The sequence below is a fragment of the Megascapheus bottae genome, chromosome 17, assembly GCF_031878675.1.
Source record: "Megascapheus bottae isolate mThoBot1 chromosome 17, mThoBot2.hap1, whole genome shotgun sequence".
Taxonomy (NCBI): domain Eukaryota; kingdom Metazoa; phylum Chordata; class Mammalia; order Rodentia; family Geomyidae; genus Megascapheus; species Megascapheus bottae.
Genome location: NC_143525.1, coordinates 29,414,227 through 29,440,910, shown reverse-complemented (window position 1 = coordinate 29,440,910; position 26,684 = coordinate 29,414,227). Strand labels below are relative to the sequence as shown.

The window sequence follows — 26,684 nt, the reverse complement described above, 5'->3', positions numbered from 1 at the left end:
ACTGACAGTTAATATGATGGGGCACAAGGATTCCCAGAAAGTTAAGAAGCATTTCTAACTACTGTACACTTCTAACCATAGCAAGAAAAATTCAGTGGAAAAATCAAAGTGAATTGTTGCATTGTTTCATGTAGAAGTGAGACTCAAATATCCTTTGGACAGAGAAGGAATACATTCTTGTTTAGGCTTCTCTGAACATAAGAGTCCTGAGGGATATGGAAAGGTAATTAAGAGAGTGAAAGCTTTCTAAAGGTATGTAATTAACTGTTGCTTCCAAGTTAAAAAGCCCAATTAAGGGGAGAGGGGGGAAGGAAAGGTTTAGTTTCTCCTTTTTTTTTATATGTATATGCGTTCATTCAACCTCCATTATGTCACAAACCCAGAAAGTTTCTTGTAAGTTTTGAGACAGAAGAACTTTGAAGTTTCAGGCAAGCAATATGGACACTGAAAAAAGGGGAAAGGGTAGGGATCTGGCCCTAAGGCGACAAGTGGTTACACAAGGCAATTGAACACACAACAGAACTTTAAAACCTGTAAAACAAACTGGAGCATTTTTTTTCTCCTTTAATCAACGTTATTATCTTTTTAAAATTTTTTTGAAAATTTTTATTTAAAAAAAAAAACACAAAACACAGACTTATTCCACTTCAATATGTGGTATGTTGCATTTTCCAGTTTGTTCAATGCTTTAAAGCTCGAGGATGCCTCTGCTTTCAATTGTACATGGGCCTGAAGCATCCTAGCTTTTGGCAAGCAGGCAGGAGACTCAACAAAAATCAAAATAGGAACAAGGCAGACTAAATGCAGGGCACATCTGTAAACATATTATACATTTAAAAATTACAATATCAGTAAAAGTGATACAGTTTACAGGTGAAATGAAACTATCTGAAACTGGCCTACCACAAGTTTCTGAACCTGGACTGATACAATAAGTTATATATATATATATATATTATGTATAAAAAGTTTTGTTTACATCAAGTGGAATTGGCAATCCATGCTTATACTTTTTTTTTTTAAATCTAAGCAGGGCAGAAATCCAGACTAAAAAGGTATTTCTCTATGTTCAGTCCAACAACTTCTTTCATGAATTACTTGTTAAAAGTCTCAATCAACAAAACAAGAAAACTCATCCATACTACAATCGCTCAAAAACTAGACATTTCTTAAGCATAACAATAGAGCAAAAAGTAGTTACTTTCTCTCCAAATACCAAGGACCCACCTAATCAACTTATTAGAAGACTACAATTCTCTTTATATAAATGCCCTGCTATTTTAACCTGTATTTGACATACATGGATATACTAATTTCTCTGCATGTATGTGTGTGATGTGATGCTATGTCAGGCCAGAAAACTTGTTACGCTACCAACATCACCCAATCTTAAAATTGGACCCTTAGTTTCTGCATACACGCGCGCACGCACATGCACACACACACACACACAACATTTTTAGCATGCTATACACAAGCTGCAGTGCAACAGGATGGCAATGTGATGGTAAGACAGGGCTAATGCTCTTTTCTGCCCAAAAGAAAATTTCCAGAATTTCACATTATTTTCCTTTAAAATCCATTTTGCTCTAATAAAATATATTTATTAAGATATAATTAGAAGCTAATAAGCTTAGGAGTATAATTTGCATGAAAACAGCTTCTATAAGCAGGGTTGATTACACCTCCTTACTGGCTAAAAGCACAAAAAATTTTCCTGGGCTTTTTTTCTCTCATTTTAGATTTTGCTCAGAAATTAAAGAAAATTTAAAGACATGTACACAAATTTCTTAGATATTTGATGAAAAACAAGAAACTGAACATTTAGTGTTAGTGACAGAGAGCAAGTCTGGAGCACCTACAGTTGAAAAGCAGAATATATTTTTTGCTCCCAGTTATACAATTACATTAAAATATGGGCACAGGAGTACTTTTTTTCCATATCTAAGCCAATTGCTTGTTCTGCAACTTTTCTTTAAATGACACTCATGTATTGTTCAGTTGTTACCAAAGTTCAACATGTAATCAAAGCTAATGAACTATGTACCCAACCAACTATGCCAGAATTGTAGAACTTGAATGCCCTCCCCTCTCCCCGCACCCCCCAAAAAATAAAAGGAAAGAAAACATTTCCCCAACACCCCACAAGGCTGTTTAACTTCTGGCAAGACATGCAAATTATATTCACTTAAAAAAAAAAACCCCAAAAAACAAAAAAACACCCCTGCAAACTTCAAGGCATTTATCCAGCATTCTAGCAGGGCTTAAAGGAAAACCAAAAGATCAGGGAGGGTAGGGGGAAGTGTTGAATCATTCTGGGTTCCCCGTGATTAGTGTATCACTTTAGTCACAGAACAAAGACACAGAGATATTTTAAGTGGATTTGCCTTTCCAGTGGGTCACTTGTTGCCCAAAGTGATGACAGCAGGAACTTTTAGAACCACGCTTGTTAAGTCTGTATTCATTAATCACTTGCATTCACACTTAAAAAACAAAAACTAACAAAAGGAATAAAAACAAAAAACTATTCAGTACCGGAGATTAAATAACCATGTGTAGTCTCTTGAAATAAATTTGATTCCTTAAGAAGTCTAATTACTTTCAGTTGCCTTTTTTAAATAACTATATATATATATATGTATATATATATATTTGTATATATTATCCTGTGATTCTACTTATGGTTCCTCTGCTGCATTGAAGATCTAGGAGCATAAAAGCCTTGTGTCCCCCATGAACGGTGGCTCTAATGCTGCAGAAAGGTTACAAATAGGCAGTCTGGTCCTTCATTGATCTGGACTATCCATGGCTTCATTGTAAGTGATTATCCTTTTGGGATCTGGTGGGAAAATTTAAAAAAAAAAAAAAATTAAGAATGAGGTCTGGAATTCCAAAATGCCATTAATGTAAAAGCAACTAATTAACATTTAAAGTGTGTTCCCCCCCCTCTTTTTTTTTTTTTTTGCCAGTCCTGGGTTTGGGATCAGGGCCTGAGCACTGTCCTTGGACTTTCTCAAGGCTAGAGCTCTACCACGTGAGCCACAGCACCACTTCTGGCTTTTTTCTATGTATGTGGTACCGAGGAATCAAAGCCGTCTTTGTGCACGGTAGGTAAGCACTTTACCACTAGGCCAAACTCCCGGCCCTAAACTGTCTTTAATAAAACAACTTAAAGGCCATTCTTAAAAACACACAATAGAATGTCCCAATTCAATATTAATTTCTTGGCCTTACATCCATCAGCCCCAGCAATCCTCTAAACAATGAGGGCCTCTCCTGTAGATAAGAAATGACTGGGTTCATTTAATAAAAGTTTTCCTTATGTTTCTCCTGGTTGTGATAGTAAAGTTAAAAGTGAAACAAGAAAAATGTCATAAATAATCTAATACTAAAAGAAACACTTGGATTTACATTTTATTCTCTTTACAGAATGAAGACAGTTTTCCTTTTTGGGAAACAGGATACCGGCAGGAATGAAGTTGAGACAAGAGTTTCACTATGCTGCCTAGGCTGGCTCAAACTCACCATTTTCTTGCTTCAGCTTTCATGTGAGCTGAGATTCCATATCTCCAGGCTCAATTTGAATTAAAATGTTTTTTTAACTAACACAGACTGCTCAGCAGTACCAATCATTTCAAGTTAAACCAGTTTGGCACAGCTGGTTTCTCACCACAGTACCAAGTCTTCATTCTCAGCAAAAGTGAAAGTAGGAGCTGGATATGTAGTTTAGAGGTAGAGAATATGCTTAAATGTGAGAGGCACTAATTCAATTCCTTCCACCAACAAAAAGAAAACACACATGGTTCTGGGTTCAAAATATAAAGAGTATATTTGGATAAAGAACATGGAACTACCATAAATTAACTATTATTTACCTATATACTTCTTCTAGAAAGACAATATTTTATTAGATATTATTTCTACTAATCCTAAAAACTTTTACAAGCATATACACTCAACCTGACATGTGGAGTTAAAAAAAAGTTTGTACAACTATGTAATAATAATAAAGATGTATACATGCTTCAGCAAGAAATGGACCAGTAAAATTCAACAGACAATTGTAAAGGTCTGAAAGTAACAGTCATCTTAGCTTAAGAATCTAGTGCAGTTTTGATGCCCATGGCTAGGGCCTACAATCCTAACTACTCAGGAGACTTAGATCTGAAAACAGTGGTCAGAAGCCAATCCAGGCAGGAAAGTGAGACTTTTGTTTCCAATTAACCACCAAAAAACCCAGCAGTGAGCCAGGAGCTAGTGGCTCACACCTAATCTAACTACACAGGAGGGCTAAGATATGATTCTGGTTCAAAGTAAAGTCCCCAAGAGACCTTGTCTCCAATTAGGCACTACAAAACCCCAAGTGGCAGCCAGGCTCAGTAGCTCATGCTTGTTATCCTAGCTACTTGAGAAGCTAAGATCTGAAGACTGTTGTTCAAAACCAGCCCAGGCTTGCGCTCAGAGCCTGAGCACTCTCCTTGGGTTTTCTCAAGGCTAGAGCTCTACCACGTGAGCCTCAGCATCACTTCAGACTTTTTTTTTTACGTATGTGGTACTGAGGAATCGAACCCAGGTCTTCGTGCATGCTAGGCAAGTACTCTACTACTAGGCCAAACTCCCAGCCCTATGAGACTCTTATCTCCAATTAACCACTAGAAAACCAGAAGTGTTGCTGTGGCTCAAGTGGTAGAGAGGTAAGTCTTGAGCTGAAGAGCTCAGGGATACTGAGGCACTGGTTCAAGCCTCCAGACTGACACAAAAAAGTGGAAAAAAAAAAAGTTGGGCACAGGTGGCTCACACTTCTAATGTTAACTGCTCAGGAGATTGAGACCCAGAGGATCAATATTTTATGTCAGGCTTGGGAAGAAAAATCCTCCAGACTGTACCTCCAATTAACCAGCAAAAAGACTGGCTAGAGGCATGACTCCAGCTGGCAGAGTACCACCAGCTGTAAGACCAGTAAGGGCTAGGAATGTGGCTTAGTGGTAGAGTGCTTGTCTAACATGCATGAAGCCCTGGGTTTGATTCCTTAGTACCACATACACAGAAAAAACTTGAAGTAAGCTGGGGGTGGTGGCTCATACCTAGCTACTCAGGAGGCTGAGATGGGAGATCATGGTTCAAAGCCAGCCCAGGCACTAAAGTCCATGACTCTTATCTCCAATTAACCACCAAAAAACTGGAAGTGGCACCATGGCTCAAGGAACAGTTGCTCAGGTCAAGTTCAAGTCCCACTTTCAAGGGAGGGGGGAAGCTTGAAGGAGAACTGTGGCTCAAGTGGTAAAGTGTTAGCTTTGAGCAAAAGAAGCTCAGGGACAGTGCCCAGATCCTAAGTTCAAGTCCCAGGACTGCCACCAGCCCCCACCACTGCCACCCCACAAAAAGATCAATAAGCTCAAGACCGCTTCAGTTTAAGGCCCAGAACAAAGCAAAAATAGAAAGCAATGTTAAGCAATCAGATTTTAGTCCTAGATCTAATTTTATTATATAGTAAGCTCTGTGGCTTCAATATTCTAACACATAATCTCTTATACTAAAATTCTAAAACTCTAGAAATTTCATACTTGAAATCTACTTACAGATGGGTGTAGGATTCATTTTATTACAGGTTTCTGAAAGTTGGAACTCATTAGCCAGTAACTAGTTACCCAATCAAAATCTGAATTCCATTCATGTGTTCTAATATACCATCATATTTTAATATAAAGGCAACTGATTAGTAAGTACATTACCTTGTGCTTTCTTAAGGCTAGCATTCTAGCACTTGAGCCACAGCACCATTTCCAGCTTTTTTTTCTATGTATGTGGTTCCGAAGAATCGAACCCTGGTCTTTGTGCATGCTAGGCAAACACTTCTACCACTAGGTCAAACTCCCAGTCCCTGATTTTTAATTTCTTAGAAATTCCAAATGGGAGGGTCAAAAGAGGGAAAATATGTCATTCTTTATATTCCTGCGCACCTTTTCAGAGAACATATACTCTTGCTATCACTTGTATGACTGGTCAAAGTAGAAAAACTTTATTTACCCCATCATATTTAGTAGTCCTGGTATGGCAAAGCTAGTGCCTTTTAAGTAGTTACCAAATTAACACAAAATACAAAGTATATTTGTATTAAACTAAAAAATAATGAGTTTTGATTAGTATTAGCATTTCAAGTAATCTATTCTTACCTTGCTTTTGCAAATTCCAAATAGATTCCATTTCTGCAAAGAAAAAAAAAACTTTTACACACCAAGTTTCAAAGGACAAGTCTATGAGGCTATATATTTTCATTTTAAATCTAAAAAGTCTAGACTGATTACTGTTTGGCTTGAGATAGGGTTGGAAAATAGCATAATTCCATGAAGCACAAATAAAGCACTGAAAATTTTAAGTAATTACTAAGTGTCATCAAATGTGTCAAGTATTGACTGCAAAGTGGATTATCTAAAACTAGCACAATTACCAAATGCTATTTAATTTTTTTTTTGGACGGTTATGGGACTTGAACTCTGGGCCTAGGCATTGTCCCTGAGCTCTCAAGGGTACCACTCTACCCCTTGAGCCACAGCATCACTTCCAGTTTTCTAGTGGTTAATTGGAGGTAAGAATCTCATGGACTTTAGTGCCTGGGCTGGTTTGAACAGTGACCCTCATATCTCAGCTTCCTGAGTAGCTAGGATTACAAGTGTGAGCCACTGTACCAGGCAACAAATGCTATTTCTTAAAACAGCCCAATGATATCTGATTAAATTTGCTACTTAGTTCAAGCATCTAAACGCAAGTTGCACTGACCTCTAAATTATATCTATGCTTTATTATTATTATTTTTTTTTTTGCCAGTCCTGGGCTTGAGCTCAGGGCCTGAGCACTGTCCTTGGACTTTCTCAAGGCTAGAGCTCTACCACTTGAGCCTCAGCACCACTTCCGGCTTTTTTCTATGTATGTGGTACCAAGGAATCGAACCCGGGTCTTTGTGCATGCTAGGCAAGCACTTTAACCACTAGGCCAAACTCCCGGCCCTATATCTATGCTTTATTTTAACCCCTAAGGCTATAATGTTCATCCACAGCCACTTGTTAATGCTACTTCTGGCACCACTTCTGGCTTATTCTACGTATGTGGTACCAAGGAATCAAATCCAGTGTTCATGCATGCTAGGCAAGCACTCTACCACTAGGCCAAACTCCCAGTCCTATACCCTGATTTATCAGCAATCAAAAAAACAAATAAGTAAAATTGGAGTTCATTAAAATGGAATGAATACAGCTGGATATAGACTACAATATAGATTGAGAACAACAACCAAAATCTATAAGCAAAAATCATAATGTTCTTATAAGGGTACCTATCTGTAATCTCATTTACACAAAGATAAGGATCAGATCCCAGGCCAATTTAAGGTAATTTGGCTTGGATCCATTGGGCACCAATGCCTCATGCCTATAATCCCAGCTACTCAGGAGGCTGAGATCTGAGGATCATGGTTCAAAGTCACCCTGAGCCCCAAGTCTGTGCCTGAGACTCCAATTAAACATCAAAAAACCTGAAGTAATGCTGTGGCTCAATTGGTAGCCTTGAGCTAAAGAGCTCAGGGGCAGCACTCCATGATCAAACCCCCCCAAAAAAGAAAAGATTTCTTGCCTAGCCAAGTGAGAAGTGAGAGACCCTGAGTTCAGATATCAGTAGTAACAAAAAAATTTCTTCTCCTGAAGCCTAAAAAGGGAAGAGAACTATGATAATCTGTATCAAAAAAAAAAGGGGGGGAGGCGAGCAGGCAGTGGCTCACACCTGTAATCTTAGCTACTCAGGAGGCTGAGATCTGAGGATCAAGGTTCAAAGCCACCCCAGGCACAAAAGGACCTGAGACTCTTATCTCTTAATTATCCTCTAGAAATGGGGAACTGGGGAGTGGCTCAAGGGTAGAGTGGTAGCCTTGAGCTGAAGAGCTCAGGGACAATATTCAAGGGCTGAGTTCAAGTCCCAGGACCCACCCAAAAAAAAAAAAAAAAAAAAAAAAAGGAGGATGGATGGGCCAGAAGCATGTCCTAGTCGTGTAGTGCTTGCCTAGTATGCACAAAGCCCTGGGTAAATTCATCGGTACCACATACACAGAAAAAGCCCAAGGACCGTGGCCAGGCCTTGAGTTCAGTCCCCAGGACTGGCGCACACACACATTAAAAAAAAATTATAGTCAAGAAGAATATACTCTAAATATTGTTTCTAGGGGCTGGGAATAGAAGGGGGGAATAAAAGTTAAACCAGGGAGGAGGAGGCAGGGAGGGAAGGAAAGAAAGAGGGAAAGAAGTAGGGAAGGTATATTTTCTAAGAATAGCTATTAGCTTTTGGTTATCAAAAATAAACAAATATTTCATTTGTTTCGGATAGCATTCTAAAGATAAACCTTGTCTTATTTAACCTAACGGGAAAAAAACTAGTATAATCAATATCTGAAGTTTTTCATGAATTAAACATTCATATTTAGGTTTGCTTACAAGGATCAATCTATATTTAATTAAATCTTCAATTTCAACTCATCTGTATGGTAACATTCCCTTTCCCTGTCTTTGTCCTGTTTCTGGAGGGGAAGTCATCTGTTATTGCACAAATCAAACCAAATGAGCTGGGCCTTGATGGCTCACGCCTGTAGTCCTAGTTATTCAGGAAGCTGAGATCTGAGGATAGTGGTTCAAAGCCAGCTTGATCAAGAAAACCTGTGAAACGCTAGTATCTCTAAACATCAAAAAAGCTGGAAATGGGAGTTGCGCCTCAAGTAATAGAATGCTAGCCCTGAGTAAAAAATGCTTAGGACAGCACATAGGTGTACACAGACGGCATTTAGAATAAAAATTTGTTGCTGCACAGTGGCTCATGCCTGCAGTCCTACTCAGGAGGCTGAAATCTAAGGATCTTGGTTCAAAGCCAGCCCATGTACTAAAAATCTGTGAGACTCTCCAATTAATTAATCTCCAATTAACCACCAGAAAATCAGAAGTGGAGCTGTTCCTCAAGGGGGTAGGGCGGTACCCTTGAGCTGAAAAACTCGGGGACAGTGCTCAAGTCCCATAAACAAAAAGAACAAAAACTGCACTGGGGAAAAGAAAAAACAACTGCTTTGGCAGGAGCTGGGAGTTTGGCCTAGTGTTAAGATCCAGGTTCAACTCCTTGATACCACATACACAGAAAAAGCTAGAAGTGGTGCTGTGGCTCAAGTGGTAGAGTGCTAGGCTTGAGAAAGCTCGAGGACAGTGCCCTGGTCCTAAGTTCAAGGTTCAGGACTACCCCCCCCCCCCAGAAAAAAAAGTTCTGTTAAGAAAATTTTATTGTCTTCAAATATGGGCCTTACAGTAAGAATTTGACAATCACTACTGAGGGGGAAAAAAAGGATGTAATATGCAGTTAATAAACTTTAAATGGCTCATACTTGTAATCCGATTCATGCCAGCCTGGGCAGGAAAAGTCCATGAGACTGATCTCCAATTAGACACTAAAAAGCTGCTACTAGAGACTGAGGCTCTAGCAGCAGAATCTAGACTTGAGCAAAACAAAGCTCAAGGATAGTGCCCAGGCCCTGAGTTCAATCAAGCCCCAGGACCAACACTAAACCAAGCAATCAACCAATAAACAATTCCTATGAAACATACTCAAGATTAAGATCCAAAAGGGAAATAATGTCAGTTTAAATAACCCTACTAAGACTAATAAGTATCGGCAATGATAGGACAAGTATTTGTCACTTCTTAGTTTTTAACTATCCCAAAGAACCTGTGGAAGGTGCTTTCAACTATATGAAGAACGTAAGAGTATAAAACTTGTCTTTTTGCTTAACCATGCTCTACTATTAACAGACATTTACGTTAATACTGCCTTCTCAATCAAAACTTTAACCTGTCTCAAAAGAACCAAATCTTTGGTAATTTACATCCAGGTTTCACTCTTTCAATATATGCAAGTAGATGATTTTGCTAAAAACCTGTAATCCAGATCATTGCCATGCAACTTGAAATTTTAGCACATTAAAACCCTAGGGTGCCAGATGTTGGTGGTTCATATTTGTAATCTTAGCTACTCAAGAGGCTGAAGCCTGAGGCTCAAGGTTCAAAGTCAGACTGGACAGAAAATCTGTGAGACTCTTATCTCCAATTAACCAGCATAAAGCCAGAAAAGTGAGCCGGGTGCCAGCTGCTCATACCTGTAAATCCTACTCTGGAGAATTGAGGTTAACAGGGATCTCAACTTAAAATCTGCCTGGAGAAAAAAGCCAAAAAAGTAGAGCTGTGACTCAAATGGTAGACTACTAGCTTTGAGACAAAAAAAACTCAGGGACTCTGCCCAGGCCTTGAGTTCAAACCCTAGTACTAACACACATTAGCATGTACATATATACACATATCAAGTGGGGGTATAAGCTCAAGTGGTAGAGCTCCAGACTTGGAGGGAAAAAAGCCATGGATGAACGTACTGGCAGAGTTCAAGCCCCAGTAAGGATATACAGCAACAGCAGCTACAAAAATAAGCTCTAGGGCTAAGTTACCAAGTACACATGAGGCACTGGGTTCAACAATAAAAGAAACAAAACAAAACAAAACTTATTTGCACCTTTTTTTTGGGTGCTAAAAGGTTTCAACTCAGGACCTCACACCAGGCAATCTATTTTTGAGGAAAAAGTAAACTCCTGGATTAAGATGCTGCTTTTGGCTTACCACTTCACTGTATGTAGCTAGGATGACAGGGGTGCTCCATGCCTAGGCTCTTTGGTTGAGTTTGTTCTTAAGTCACAAGGATAGACACTGAATAACAGATCTTCATGTATTTTCTGGTCAGTCAGTAGGCTGGTCAGTCGTAGGGCTTTAATTCTGGGCATAGGCACTGTTCTGAGCTCTTCAGCTCAAAGCTACCGCCCTACCCCTTGAGCCACAGCGCCATTTCCAGTTTTCTAGTGACTAATTGGAGATAAGTCTCACATTTGGTGCCTGGGCTGGCTTAGAACCTTGATCCTCAGATCTCAAGTTTGTACTCAGGGCCTGTACACTGTCCTTGGGCTTTCTCAAGGCTAGAATTCTACCACTTGAGCCACAACACCACTTCTGCTTTTTTCTACGTATGTGTACTGAGGAATCGAACCTGGGTCTTCATGCATGCCAGGCAAGCACTCTACCACTAGGCCAAACTCTCGGTCTCTCAGATCTTTATTTTTGAACAAAGTGTGAGCCATCAGTATCTGGCTTTTTTGGTAGTCCCAAGGACTTCATTTAAACTTAGGTCTGGCTGGGAGTTGGTGGTACATACCTGTAATCCTACCTACTCAGAAGGCTGAGATTTGAGGACCATATCAACAAGGCACAAAAACTTCACGAGAGTTCTCTCCAATTAGCCAGTAAAAAGCCAGAAGTGGAAGTGTAGTTTGAGCCCCAAGACTGGCCAAAAAAAACAGCAAAAGGGTCTCATGTGTTAATTCTAAGCTGAAGTGTCAAATCTCAAGTTTCTGAAATAGCTAGGATTATAGGGGTGGATCATTGGCACTTAGCCTGACTTTAAAAAGCACTATGGGATTCCTCAGTACCACATATACAGAAAAAAGCCAGAAGTGGTGCTGTGGCTCAAGTGGTAGAGCTCTAGCCTTGAGAAAGCCAAGGACAGTGCTCAGGCCCTAAGTACAAGCCCAGGACTGGCAAAAGAAAAAAAAAAAAGCACTATGTAAGCCCGGCGTGGTGGCTCACACCTGTAATCCTAGCTACTCAGGAGGCTGAAATCTGAGGATCAAGGTTCAAAGCCAACCCGGGCACTAAAGAACGTGAAACTCATCTCTAATTAACCACTGGAAAACAAGAAGTAGGGCTGTGGGCCGGGAGTTTGGCCTAGTGGTAGAGTGCTTGCCTAGCATGCACGAAGATCCAGGTTCAGTTCCTCCGTACCACATACATAGAAAAAAAGCCGGAAGTGGGAAGTGGTGCTGAGGCTCAAGTGGTAGAGCTCTAGCCTTGAGAAAGTCCAAGGACAGGGCTCAGGCCCTGAGCTCAAGCCCAGGACTGGCAAAAAAAAAAAAAAAAAGTAGGGCTGTGGCTCAAGGGGTAGGGTGGGACAGCACCCAGGCAGAGTTCAAGCCCCACGACCTTTAAAAGAAAAAGGACCATGTAAATGTCATATGATGTGATTCCAGTGGTAGTAGAGCAGTTACCAAAATGGCAGGGGGGGAGGGGCGGAGGGATATCCTTCTGGGAACCAGTGTTAAAAGGGTATACTATTGACCCTTAAACAATGAGATCAGGGTCAGTACCTGCCATCAACAACTCAGAGGGTACATTTGTTTTCTTTTCCTCACTTTGGGTGCTGTGGATTAAACCCAAGATCTCTATACTATACTGCCCAACTGTACTCACAGCCTTTGTAATTTTTGACTCCCAAAAACAATACAAAGTCACAAAATGATTATATAGGGGCTGGGAGTTTGGCCTCAGGACAGAGTGTTTGACAAGCATACACAAAGACCAGGGTTTGATTCCTCAGTACCACATACATAGAAAAAGCCGAAAGTGGTGATGTAGGGCTCAAGTGGTAGCCTTGAGAAAGCCCAAAGACAGTGCTCAAGCCCTAGTACTGGCAAAAAAAAAAAAAAAAATGTACTATAATATACACTACAGTTTATTTTATAGTTATGATTAAGTCATCTTTATACTTAAATTTCTCTTGACAGTGATATGGTATACTTTTTTTTGTCAGCTCTGGGGCTTCACTCAGGGCCTGCATATTGTCCTGAAACTTTTTCAGGGCTAGTGTTCTACCCCTTGAGCCGTATCACCACTTTCAGATTTTTCTGTGTATGTGGTACGCAGGAATAGAACTCAGCAGGGCTTTGTGTATGTTAGGCAAATACACTACCACTAAGTCACACCCCTGGCCTTTTTTACATTTGCCTATTTTGTTAAGTGCTAACTTAGACAAACATTTTCATATTTTGGTAATCCTAGGCTGTATATAGCTTCCAAGTTTGTTGTTTTGTTTTGCCAGTCCTGGCTCATGAACTCAGGACCTGAACACTGTCCTTGGGTTTTCTCAAGGCTAGAGATCTACCACTTGAGCCACAGCACCACTTCCAGCTTTTGTCTTATGTATGTAGTACCAAGGAATTGAACTTGGGTCTTCATGCATGCTAGGCAAGCACTCTACTACTAGGCCAAACTCCTAGGCCTAGTTTGCAAGTTTTATTATTAAGTCTACACACACACACACATACACACACCTCTTACATAAGTGGATTCCTACACTTTACTTTCCTAAATAAACATTTTTCAGTATTTTTGTAGTTATCTGATTGTAAATACAAATTCCATATCTGTCTGCATAGATTATTCCAAGAGTATAACTGAGTTTCTACTTAGATACCAAGAAATGGCTTCTTGTCTTCTACCATAATCTATCTGAACACTGATCTGTTCAGGTGCCTGTTTATTACTAACCAACTGATCATCTAATTTCAACTTGATATGGGAGGGGAAAGGCTTTAGCCTGTTAGTAAACCAGGCTCAAGTCATAAATGACTGGGTGCCAGTGACTCATACCTATAAACTAGCTACTCCAGAGGCTGAGATCTGGGAACTGTGGTTTGAACCCAGCAAGCACACAAGTCTTTTGAAACTCTTATTTCCACAAAAGTGAAGCCATGGCTCAAATAGCAGAGTGTTATCCTTGAGCAATAAAGATCAAGGACAGTGATCAGGCCGAGTTCAAGTCCTAGGAATAATGCGCGCACACATACATACATACATACATACATACATACATACATACACACACACACACACACACACACACACACACACACATAACAGGGTGCTGGTGGCTCATGTCTCTAAGCCTAGCTTCTTTGGGAGCTGAGATCTGAAAATCCTAGTTCAAAGGCAGTCTAGCCAGGGGGAAAGTCTGACACTCCCTTATCTCCAATTAAGCAGAAAAATGCCAGAAGTGGAGCTGTGGCTCAAGTGGTAGTGTTAGCCTTGGACAAAAAGGCTCAGGGTCAGAGTCCAGGACCCTGAGCTGGAGCTCAGATTTTGAAGGGTATCAGAACTGTTCCTTGGTTGTTTACTTAGAGCTCTTAAAGACTTGACAGGATTAATAGCCCTACTTATCCCAATCATGAAATGTAAGTCTTATTCCTCTTTTGCCTCTGTGTACTAAGTCAAATTTAACAATGTATGATTTCAATTAATACCATAAAATATTAGCATTTCAAATACTTGGCATGCTTTGGTGCAAATACTAACTAGCCAAGCTACATCTACTAAATTTAAATTAACATTTTTTTTCTTTTTTTTTTTTTGCCAGTCTTGGGCTTGGGCTCAGGGCCTGAGCACTATCCTTAGACTTTCTCAAGGCTAGATAGAGCTCTACCACTTGAGCCTCAGCACCACTTCCAGCTTTTTTCTATGTATGTGGTACCGAGGAATCGAACCCGGGTCTTCGTGCATACTAGGCAAGCACTCTACCACTAGGCCAAACTCCCAGCCCCTAAATCAACATTTCATTAACCCTACTTCTATAAACTTGGATTTAAATGACTTTAGACCATTTTAACCAAAAGTTCATCTCAAAAAGATCTAGCTTTCAGGTGGGGGGAGGGAAATGGGGACCAAGACATGAGAAAGGGTATTAGTGTTTGTGAAGTAATGCACCTTCTATCTGGTGAATATAATGTAACCCTTTTATTATAATAAAAATATATATGAAAGAAAGAAAAATTTCTAGCATTCAGTCTTAAGAAAGGTTTCCCTAAACCAGGTGCGGTGGCTCAGGCCTGTAATCCTAGCTACTCAGAAGCTGAGATCTAAGGATCACTATTCATAGCCAGCCCGGGAATTAAAGTCTGAGACTCTTATCTGCAATTAATACAAAGCCAAAAGTATGCTTCCAGGGGTAGAGCGGTAGCCTTGAGCTGAAGAGCTCAGTGACAGTGCCCAGGCCCAGAGTTCAAGCCCCATGATCAAAAAACAAACAAACAAAAAAGATATACAGGGCTGAAAATGTGGCTTAGTGGTACAGTGCTTGCCTAGCATGCACGAAGTCCAGCATTCAATTTCCTTTGTACTATATACACAGAATAAGCCGGAAGCCGGAAGTGGTACTGTGGCTCAAGTGGTAGAGTGCTAGCTTTGAGAAAGCTGAAGGGCAGTGTCCAGATCTCAAGAATTAGCCTCAGGATTAGCAAAAAAAAAGTCTCCCAGACTTTCCTACCAGGGCTGGCTAAAACCTTGGATCTCAACCTGCTGAGTAGCTAGGATTACAGGTGTGAGCCACCAGGGCCCTGCAAAGTTATTACTCTTGTTGTTGTTTGCCAGTCCTGGGCTTGAGCTCAGGGCCTGAGGACTGTCCTTGGATTTTTCTCAAGGTTAGAAGTCTACCACTTGAGCCTCAGCACCACTTCTGGCTTTTTTCTAAGTATGTGGTACCAAGGAATCGAACCCAGGTCTTCATGCATGCTAGGCAAGCACTCTACCACTAGGCCAAACTCCCGACTGGCAAAGTTATTACTCTCATCTGAAATAAAGCTATCTTCCAGTGAGGATATAATTACCTTATCCATACAATTTATCTTCCCCCTTTCTTGCAGTTCAAAGTTACTAGTTAAATGAGCATATACACAGTATAAATTCAGAATATATGCACATATGTTAAGGGAGAGGGAACAATAAGTTGAAAAAGAAAATCTCTTATCTGTTAAGAACTTAGTTATGTCGGTCAAACTTTTACATAAGATACAAATAAGTCGGGGCTGGGAGTTTGGCCTAGTGGTAGAGTGCCTGCCTAGCATGCACGAAGACCTGGGTTCAATTCCTCAGTACCACATACATAGAAAAAAGCCAGAAATGGTGCTGAGGCTCAAGTGGTAGAGCTCACTAACCTTGAGAAAGTCCAAGGACAGTGCTCAGGCCCTGAACTCAAGCCCGTGACTGGCAAAAAAAAAAAATAAAAAATAAAAAAAAAAGACATGGTCTAATATTAGCCTCCCAACTTCTAGACTCAAGCAATCCTCTTACCTTAAGATTCCCAAGTAGCTAAGTTTATACACTACCACATCAGCACCAGTTCCTTTTTGACTTTGGGCTATAAAAGCAAATTCAAAGGGCCAGGAGGGTAGCCTAGTAGTAGGGTGCTAGCCTAGCATGCATGAAGTCCTAGGTTCGATTCCTCAATTCCACATACTCAGAAAAAGACAGAAGTGGTATTGTGGCTCAGATGGCAGAGCACTAGCCTTGAGTTTAAAAAAAAAAAAAAATCCAAGAGCCTGATCTCTACTATGCTGTCTAAATTACTTCCTAGTTACCATGTTTTGGACTTCTAACACACTGCTCCTACTCATATTACAACTATTAAACACTTTACTAACAAAGCAGCGTATGATCTAAAAAGCAAAATAGATAGCTATTTAAAGAAAAAAAAACAATTTTAAACTATTACAAGAGTTCAAGAGAAATAAGATCATCACTATAGGCAAGTCTCCAGATTTCACATATACAACTCTTTACTCTTTGAACCACAAGGTCAATTATACTCATCTATATATAAAAATAAGTATCTTCACATTAGAACCTTGCACATTTCTTCTCTAGTTATAAAAGACTCAGCACAAAGTCTTTGAAGCTATGTTTATCTACACTTATTCTCAACCAAGTTCTAAAATACTTAAAAGAATCTCAAAATACTGTTTGCAAACAAGCTTGTATGTATTAAATTGGCCAGTAAGCATCTTTGAATAGAAAATAAATGAGTTACCTTTAGTGTGATATACAATAGCAGCCCTCGGGTCAAAAGAACCCCAGCTATCATTCCTTTCTAGGCCTCTCTGGTATTTCTGTTCTTTGGCAGAGCCTAAGGAAGTGTTCGTAGGAGAGGCCAGCGGATTTTGATTTTCTATCTCGTAGTCCTTTGAGAGAAACACTAAAGCACCTTGACTACTGGTGTCTGCTTTTTGCAGGTCACCTATATGACTGGATTCCAAGGATAAGGCTCCACTCTCACTAGTAGTCCCAGGTTTTAGAATGCTACCCAGAACTTGAGGACTAGTCCGTTTCTCCAGCTCATAGGCTTTGGGAAACACAGGATGCTCAGTTCCTGAGGGGATTATTTCAGCACCCTGTGAAACCAAAGTGGCAGGATAGTCTCCTTGAAATGTCACCTCCATCACTTTATGATCTGATGATTTTCCAATAACAGTCTCAGGGCCAGCACTGGGCTCATTTATAAATGATAAACCCCACTGATTCTGGAAGATATCCCCCAGGTTTTGCTGATCTGTCTGAGAGGGCAGATCCACTTGTGCTGTGCTCAACAGCACAGTTTGCATATTTGAAGGGTAGATAAAAAGGCTAGACTTAATTTGTTCAACAGCTGCTGAAGTTAGACTCATGTCCTGGAGAACTGAATCAGTTCCAGAAGAGATGGGTGTACTAGCAGCAGTTGTTAGCAGTGGCTGAGCCCCTGGATACAAATTTGTATCAGTCCCTGCTAAAACAGGCCCATTAGAAAAGTTGGCAGAAGTAACAGATTTCAATGCTGACATAGGGACTTGGGATAACCGATTTGAGGACTGGGTCTGAGTTTCCCCAGTAGATGATGATGATGATGATGACGACGATGAAGATGGTGACACAGAAGAGTTCTGAATAGTTTTGTTGAGGTTTTCCTTAACTTTGCTTGCATAACTTATTTTAGGAACTATTTTAGCACTACTATTGTCCACTGGAAAAACTGGAGGTGGTTTAAATAGGGTCCACGAGTCCTCTTTGGAGGCAGCAGCTGAAGCATGCTTTCCTTTGGGCCGATCATCAAACTTTTTGCTGCTCATTCCAGGTTTAATATCTGAGCTTTTACGAAGCAGATCACCCACAGCAGGCTTTCCCCGACTGGTTCCTCCAGGCCCAGTTTCATACTTCCAAATGGGCTTTGAACCATCTACTCGATTTCCCTTTTGTTCACTATAATCAGGCTTGAACGTTTCAAGTCCCTGTTTCAAGGCTGTGACACTAGTCTCTTGTTGCATTATTTTGTCTTGCACTAAATTAAGGTTTTCACAACCCTTGGCACTATTGCGCCTAGCTTTCCTTTTTTTAGGAGTGGTATATCCACTCTCGGACCCACTACCATCATTATCTGCTCCTTTGCCCATATAACCATTAGTAATATAGCCTGAATTACTTGTTATAACACCATTTGGAATTGCTATAGCGTCACTTTTATCTATAGACTGGTTCTCTCCAGATTTATTTTCATAAGATTTCCCATTCTTTTTGTCCATGCTGTTCTTCTGAATGAAATTCTTGGTTTTAATTCCTGTTTTTCCAAAGGTACCAGCCTTCACAGTCTGCTTCAGGCTAGTGTCTACAACTTGCTGGTTGCCATTGAGGACTCTGGAAATAGGATTGGTAGCATCATCAGACCCGAGGCTCTTTAAAGGTATTTCTCTTTCTCCAGCATTACCATTTATTTCACCATAGCCTGTGGGAAGAAAAAAAAAAAGATTTTTAAATATCACAACATTTAACTTACAGTAATACCCAACATTTGAAGGCTGTTCATTACTGTGAACTAGATACTAGATATTCAATAAGCAGTAACCTGTTACTTTTTTATAACTCTACAAAAGAAATTTGTCAGCCTCACTTTAGAGATTAGACCTCAACATCTATTGCTAGGAAAAAGAGACAGAAACAGGTCATGATTCAAAGTCCTACATCAAAGCAAACATGAACTTTTCTTTTTTTGGTTGGTTGTGGGGCTTAAAACAGCCTAGGCACTTGTCACTTAGTTTTTATGTTCAAGGTTAGCACCCTGCCAATTTGAGCCACAACTCTATTTCTGGTTCTCTAGTGGTTAAATGGAGTTAAGAGTCTCATGGGGTGGGGGATGTGGGGGGGGGGAGGGAAATGGGTACCAAGACATGTGAAAGGGTATCAATGTACGTGAATTAATGCACCTTCTATCTGGCAAATATCATGTAACCCTTTTACTAATTACAATAAAAAAAAATGGGAAAAAAAAAAAGTCTCATGGACTTTCCTATCTAAGCAGGCTTTAAACAGATCCTCAGACCTTAGCCTCCTGAATAGTAAGGATTACAGGTGTGCGCCATCACTGCCTGGGGTTCAGACATGACTTTTTTTTTTTTGCTCCAAGTACTGGGGCTTGAACTCAGGGCCTGAGCACTGTCCTTGGGCTTTTCTCAAGGCTAGTGTACTCTACCTCTTGAGCCACAGCACCACATCTGGCCTTTTCTATTTATGTGGTACCAGGGAATCGAGCCCTGGTCCTCATGCATGCTAGGCAATCATTCTACTACTAGGCCAAGCTACCACTATGCCAAACCCGCCCAGACATGACTTTTTTTAGCCAGTCCTGGGACATGAAATCAGGGTTGAGATGCTGCCCTTCTACACAAGGCTAGTGGTCTACCACTTGAACAGCACCAGTTACTGCCTCTTCTTTTTTGCCAGACCTGGGGCTTGATCTCAGGCCTTGGGCACTGTCCCTGAGCTTCTTTTGCTCAAAGCTAATAACTCTACCACTTGAGCCACAGTGCCACTCCTGGCCTTTTCTGTGTCTGTGGTACTGAAGAATTGAACCCAGGGCTTCATGCATGCTAGGTAAGCACTCTACCACTAAGCTACTTTCCCAGCCAGTTTCTGTATTTAATATCTGTAAACCTAATATAATGTATCCAACAATGCCACAAAAGCCTTTAAAGAGTAGTGCTACCTTCTGTGAAAAATCCAAGTTTAGGGCCAGGAGTCTGGCCTAGTGGTACAGTGCTTGCCTAACATGCATGAAGACCCGGGTTCGAGTGGTAGAGTTCTAGCCTTGAGAAAAATCCAAGGACAGTCCTCAGGCCCTGAGCTTAAAGCCAAGACTGGCAAAAAAATAAAAAAAAAATCCAAGTTTTACTTATGTATTAAAAAAAATTAAGTACATAATTTCTATGAAACCATAAATGATCAGCTTCCATTTTATCTATAAAATCTCAAGCACCTTTTCTAATATTCATTCTGTTGAACTCTGGGCTTGGGCATCTAACATTCAGATCACTTTACCACTTCCAGCTTTTTCTCTTCATATGGTGCAGCCACATGAACTAAACTCCATTCTCAGCCCTAGACCATGTTTTTTTTTTTGTTTTTTGTTTTTTCCTTTTTTGTTGGTCGTGAGACTTGAACTTTGGGTCTGGGTGCTGTCCCTGCGCTCTTCAGCTCAAGGATACCACCCTACTCCTTGAGCCACAGCACCACTTCTGGTACTGAGGTCACAGGAACTAGGAGCATGGCCTAGTGGTAGAGTGCTTGCCTTGCACGCACCAATGACTCAGTATCACATACATAGAAAAAGCTGAAAGTGGTGCTGTGGCTCTAGTGTCAGAGTGTTACCCTTGAGGAAAAAGCCCAAGGACAGTGCTCAGGCCCTGAGATCAAGTCCCAGGACTGGCAAAAAAAACAAAAACAAAAACAAAAAAACCCAAACTACAACTCACAAACTTTAGTGCCCTGGCTGGCTTTGAATTGTGATTCTCAGATCTCAGCACCCTGAGTAGCTATAACTATAGGCTTGAGCCACTGCACCCAGATTAGACCATATTTTTAATATGTGAAAGCAAAATGTCTGTGTATCAGTATCTCTCAACGTTGCCGGAAGTGGTGCTATGGCTCAAGTGGTAGAGCTCTAGCCTTGAGGAAAGCCCAAGGATAGTGCTCAGGCTCTGAATTCAAGCCCCAGTACGGGCAAAAAAAAAAAAAAAGAGTAATAGGGATATTGAGATTCTTTTGAGCACCATTGTTTTAAAATAATTGTGTTGAAAAGAATTGTCTGGGAAGATTTATAGTTTTGTGACTCAATTTACATCAGAGAAAAGGAAAAAATACAACAGCTAAAGATATTAGAAAAATAACCCTGAGAATGGTAGTGGCTCACCTATAATCACAGCTACTTGGGAAGGAGAGATTGAGAGAATCTGAGACATAGTAACAAAAAGCAGGGGATGGTGGTACTCATTTGAGATCCTAACTATAGAAGAATTGTGACCTGTGGAATGTTTCAAGCAATAACAAAAGGCCCTATCTGAAAATAACTAAAAATGGTTGGAGGTCATGGCTCAAAGGGTAGAGCACTTAGCTAGCAAGTATGTTTGCTACATTCCCTCAGTACTACCAAAAGAGAAAGAGAATTAGTTGAGTGCCTGTCTCACTTCTAATCCTAGCTACTCAAATGTCTGAGATCCAAGGATCCAGGTTTAAAGTCAGATGGAACAACAACAAAAAAAATCCATGAGACTTTTAGTGCTCCAGGCTAGTGCTCTTATCACTTAAGCCACAGCACCAATTCTGGTTACTGGAAATGAGTCAGACTTTCCTGTTCTAGCTGGCTTCAAACCTCAATCCTCAGCCTCCTGAATAGCTAGGATTACAAGCCTGAGCCACCAGTGCCCAGCCCATAAGACTCATATCCAATTAACCACCACTACCACCAAAAAAAAAGTAGAACTGTAACTCCAGCGATAGACTACTACTATCCTTGAGCACAAAAGCTCAGGGACAGCACCCAGATGATTTCAAGCCTTACCTCCCCACAAAAAACACAATACAATCATTCTTCTTGCAATAGGACAGCACAAAATTTGTACCACAAAAGAATGTATTTTATAAAATGTTCTTAAAATTCTGCTGGACATGGTGGCTCAGGCCTGTAATCATAGCTATTCAGGAGGCTGTGATCTGACGATCAAGGTTCAAGTCAGCCCAGTCACAAAAGGACCTGAGACTCTTATCTCCAATTAACCTCTAGAAAACGAGAAGTAGGGCTTGGCTCAAGGGTAGGGTGATAGCTTTGAGCTGAAGAGCTCAGGTACAGTGCCCAGGCTGAGTTCAAGCCCCATGACCCACTCCCCCCCCCCAAAAAAAAAATGGGGAGGGGGGATCTGAGCATTGTCCTTGGACTTTCTAAAGGCTTTGCTCTACCACTTGAGCCATAACACTATTTCCAGCTTTTTCTATGCATATGGTACTGAGGAATCGAACCTAGATCTACATGAATGCTATGCAAGCACTCTACCACTAGACCAAACTCCTGGCCCTTAATCTTTTTTTCCCCCTTTTAGAAAGGCAGAATATGCCTATATCGAACCTTCTCAATGTTTTCTGTTTGTTAGTCCTGGGAGTTGACCTCAAGGCCTGGGTGCTGTGCCTGAACTATTTTGCTTGCTACTACTTTGGGCCTCAGCTTCACTTCTGGTTTCCTAGTGATTGTCTCATGGCCTTTCTTGCCCGAGCTGGCTCTGAACTTAAACTTCCTGAGTAGCTAGGATTGCGGGTGTGAGCTACCTATGCCCAAGGCTCACCTCAGTGTTTTTAACAGTCCTGTATGTGACTACTGTTGTGCAACTCTAGACCAAAGATCTATCCTGTTTAATATGCTAACAGGTTAACAGGTTAAATAGTTGTTTATACCCTCTGGCTCATTACTCATCATTTTCATATCTTAATTATAGGAGAGCCATCAGTCTTAAACACTCACAAAAAAAAGAATACAAATTAGTTGAATCAAAGAATTCTAAGTAAACTAGAATAAGCTCAGGTAAGGTGTGGTGGCCTACATCGGTAATTCCAACAATCTCAGGGGCTGAGACAGGAGGATCCTAAACTGAAACCAAGTCAGCATAGTGAGCAGTGTTTGTCCAGCATGCACAAGACCCTGGGTTAAATTCCTAGTATGAGAAGGGAAAAACTCCCCAAACTTTGAACTACCATACTCCAACTCCCAAGTTTTAGGGACAAATGGAAAAAATCTCCTGCTGAGGCCAAGTTCAAGCCCTAGGACTGGCAAAAACAAAGATCTGCAAGAGCAGGCATTTGGGCTGGGAGAGTGGCCTAGTGGTAGAGTGCTTGCCTAGCACGCATGAAAAATTCAAGTTCAATTCCTCAGTACCACATACTTAGGAAAAGCTGGAAGTGGTGCTATGGTCCAAGTGGTAGAGCTCTAGCCTTGAGAATGCCCACTGACAGTGCTCAGGCCCTGAGTCCAAGCCCCAGGAGTAGCATAAAAAAAATCTCACTAAACTTTTTTTTTCCATGACAACTAGAGATAACCTTTTAAGGCATAAGTACTCACTAAGAATGTAAACACTGTAGCATTACTAGTACCTTTATTAAGTTAGGTGCCATGATAATCTTACTTCAGCAAAACTTTAGTCCTGACAGATCTAGCTTTGGATTAGAAACTGAAATTACTCAACCCATTTGGCTCCTGCGCCCTCTTCTGGGAAAAAAACAAAAACAAAGGCAGTTCCTCTGGAGTTTTGAGTAATATAATGGGTCTTCAAAAGCTCACCCAACATAGTACAGATATTTCAAAAATATTCTCAAGTTTTTAGCTAACATTGTACACAATGGAACTGCATAACCAAACTGCCCATTAAAAACTGTTCCAACCAAATTGTTTACATTCTCTTGTAATGGATAAACACAGTTTCCCCTCAGTTTTGTTTTCTTCTTTATTCCCGAGTTAGTATTTTGAAGGGTGCCACCTTGAATACTTCAGAAGTTGTTTCTACATGTAGTGGAATCCTACAGGAATATAATAAGACAATTTCTAAATCTGAACAGTAATACATTCCAAACAATGGTAATAAGGCAATGCTTTCTCATTTTTTAAAAATCTAACATTAATGAGCCAGGAGTTTGGCCTAGTGGTAGAGTGCTTGCCTAGCATGCAAGAAGACCCGGGTTCGATTCCTTGGTACCACATACATAGAAAAAAAGCTGGAAGTGGTGCTGAGGCTCAAGTGCTACAGCTCTAGCCTTGAGAAAGTCCCAGGACAGTGCTCAGGCCCTGAGCTCAAGCCCAGGTCTGGCCAAAAAAAAAAAAAAAAATCTAACATTAAAATTACTAAGTCCTTATATTTAAACATTTCACAGGACTTCATACCATCAGTCCTTTATCATCCCAAAATGACAAATTAGGCATTCCAATTTCAGTCAAGTTATATTGTGTCATAAAAAAGCTTTTCTCCTGGCATGCTGGATTTCAACATTTCTTACATTTCCTTCATTTTCATTTATGAAGAAAACGTGCTTTAAAACTTAAGTGGGTATAAACTTCAGTTTATTCTCAAGTACTTCCTCATGATTTGTACCTTCAATATTTATTGCAAGTACTAATTTGGGGATTAATACAGTTCAAAATGCAAAAGCCACCTTTAATCTCTAACATGGGGGGGAAGGCTTGTCCCAGACAAAATGCTGCAGTGATTCCAATCTCTTGGATAAGCCACTTCACCCTTAAGGCCAAGAAAAAGGGGGGGGGGGTGGGGGAGAAAGAACTCCCAGTCCAATCAAACGCTTGTTTAATCGTCCCCCACAAAGAAACAACCCCAGCTCAGAAGGTCGTTGTTGAGTGGGGAGACGGATGCAGGTTTTTTTGGGGGGGGCGAGAGGGCTTCCCATTTTGAAGAAAATGTGGTGCCGGGCGGAAAAGGCCCAAGCCTCCGAGGCGGAGTCGTGAACGAACCTGGCAGGAGACGAGGTTCCTGTGGCAGAGAAACTCGTGACCAGGGAGCTGGGTTCCCACTGGGTACCCCACCCGGCCACAGGCACCGCCTCAACCCAAAATGAATCCCCTCACCGACCCCCCATCAGCCCCCTTGCCCTGGGGGTCGCTGGCCGAGGCCGCCGCCGGAGCCTCCCTACCCCCACCCCGCAACTCGGCCCCGCTTCGAGGCCGGCTCCCCGCCCCGACCGCCGGCGTCTCCCGCCGCACCCGGGAGCGGGAAACGCGGCCGGCAGCGCGCGGGGCCGGGCGCAGGCCTCTCCCCTCGTGGCCGCTTCCCTCCCCCACCTCAACCGCCCCCGCCCCTCACCCCAGGGACCCGCCCGGGGCCGCGCGGCCGCCACCGGGTTACACAACCCGGCGGGGGGAGGGGCGGCGGCGGGACTGGGGGCGGCAGCGCCCCCGCAATGCGTGTCGGGCTGAGATGGGGGGGTTGGAGAGTGAAGTGGGGGGGACACGAGGGTTCGGGGGTCACCGGCTCCGCCCCGCCGCCGGGTAGCCCTCGACACTCTTCCTTCCCCCTCCCCCCACACCCCGCTCAGCGGGCCGGAGTCGGTGACAGAAATCGGCTTCCAACATGGCGGACAGGAAGCGGCCCCGCGAGGAGGAGAGAACATTCCAGCCGCGCCGGCTCCGGGGGGAGCGGGCCCGGGGCGCCGGCCTGAGGCGGCGGCTCGGGGACCAGCCTGAGGGTCTGGCGTCCCCACCACCACCACGCCCGCCACAAAGGCATCTCGGGCTGGAGATCATTAGAGACGAGGGGTCCCGGCCGCCCCCCCACACCTCCTCGGATGGGGGAACCCCAAGGCCACAGGTGGGCCTGGGGTGGCGGTGCGGGGGGACGCGTCCTCGGCTCGGCCCACCGACCCCACGCCCCGGCGCCTGCCCGCGGGGCTCGCGACACCGCCCGAGCCGGGGCTCGCTAGGCCTGCCGGAGTTAGACACCTCGAGGGATTTTTTTTGGGGGGGGGGAGGGTGAATAGGTTCACCCCGAAATGAGGGCAATTCCAAGGCGGCAGAAGACGAACGGGGAAGGGCCATTAAGATTCGACTTCGGAGGCCGAGCCTGCGGGTTTCCCTCCGGCCGGGGTGGGGGCCGGGAAGGTCACGCCGGCCTGGCTGGGCCTCTCCCATGCTGAGGGGAAGGAGAGGCGCTGCAACCCCCAAGGCCGGGCCTGAACCGGAGGCGGGGTGGGAAGATGGGGGGGGGGTGGCCCCGGGTCCGCGCGAGGTATACAAGCGCGGGCCCCGTCCATGCTTTTCCACAGAAAACCCCCACCCCCATCTCCTCAGCGGCCCTCCCCAGCCCCTTCCCCCACCCGTCCTCCCTCCCAGACCTGTTTTCTTCTTCGGCGTTTCCTGGTGCTGCTGGAGGGAGTGTTTCTGCTCATGTTTCAGCGGCTTTGGCTGGGCCTTGGGGCTGCCCTCGGCCCCATGCTGCAGGTACTGGTGAGGCTGCTGGTGATGGTGGTGGTGGTGGTGGTTGTGGTTGTAGAAATAATAATGGTGGTGGTGGTGCGACTGCTGTGGTTGCTGCTGCTGGGGGTGATGGTGAGAATGGTGGTGGCTGTGATGGTGCTGAGGCTGTGGCTGGCCGGGCTTCTCCTCCATTGAAAAGCGGCTGGGACTCCCTGGCTTGAGGATGGGCGAGCTGCTGCACCGTCAGGATCTGAGACTACTTCTCCGGGCTCTCTCAGTATATCTGAGCGCGTCTCGCCAGAGCACTGGTTAACCGAGCGATTCTGTGCGATTGACAGCCGGACTCCGGCAATCAGGAGGCACGCTGCGCCGCAAGCCCCGCCCCCAGCCCAAATCTTTCCTTCCCCTCCGCCGCTGCCTCCTGGCCAACGCCACTTACCCTATGCAACCTCACTGGGCCGGGCCTTCAACGTCAGCATTATGGCTCTCTCTCCGGGCGCCTTCTCTCCTTCAACACGCAGTTTGCCAACAGCACTTTCTACACTCTTCGCCGGCAAGCTAGCTTCTGTCGAGTGTAGCAGATTCCACGGGCGCTAAGGAGCCGTCTTGTTGGCTTTTTTTTTTTTTTAAATCCTTTTCCGGGTTTCCCTTTAGCCCTGAAACCTCTAAAAGGGGCGGCGATTAAAAAAAAAAAAGGAAATAAA

The 26,684-nt window shown here is 42.8% G+C and overlaps 1 protein-coding gene and 1 long non-coding RNA gene across 2 annotated transcripts; one reads left to right on the top strand and one right to left on the bottom strand.

Moving 5' to 3' along the window:
• Positions 1-1,859: 1,859 nt before the first annotated feature.
• Nufip2 (nuclear FMR1 interacting protein 2) lies at positions 1,860-26,318 on the bottom strand. Its single transcript, XM_090350551.1, has 4 exons — positions 25,899-26,318; positions 16,750-18,471; positions 6,174-6,206; positions 1,860-2,839 (listed from the first exon to the last, which is right to left on the bottom strand). The coding sequence occupies exons 1-4, from the start codon at positions 26,170-26,172 to the stop codon at positions 2,787-2,789; spliced, it is 2,082 nt and encodes a 693-aa protein (XP_090206677.1). The 5' UTR covers positions 26,173-26,318; the 3' UTR covers positions 1,860-2,786.
• Positions 25,042-26,684, top strand: LOC150051539 (uncharacterized). Its single transcript, XR_016538335.1, has 2 exons — positions 25,042-25,375; positions 25,830-26,684. It is a non-coding gene; the product is annotated as an uncharacterized LOC150051539 (long non-coding RNA).

Bases quoted from the DNA above. Each gene is read 5' to 3' on its own strand.
- Nufip2 (XM_090350551.1), bottom strand. From the start codon at position 26,172: ATGGAGGAGAAGCCCGGCCAGCCACAGCCTCAGCACCATCACAGCCAC. The intron at 6,207-16,749 runs GTAACTCATTTA...TTTTCTTTGCAG, and splicing joins TATTGTATATCACACTAAAG to AAATGGAATCTATTTGGAAT. The intron at 2,840-6,173 runs GTAAGAATAGAT...TTTTCCCACCAG, and splicing joins TTGGAATTTGCAAAAGCAAG to ATCCCAAAAGGATAATCACT.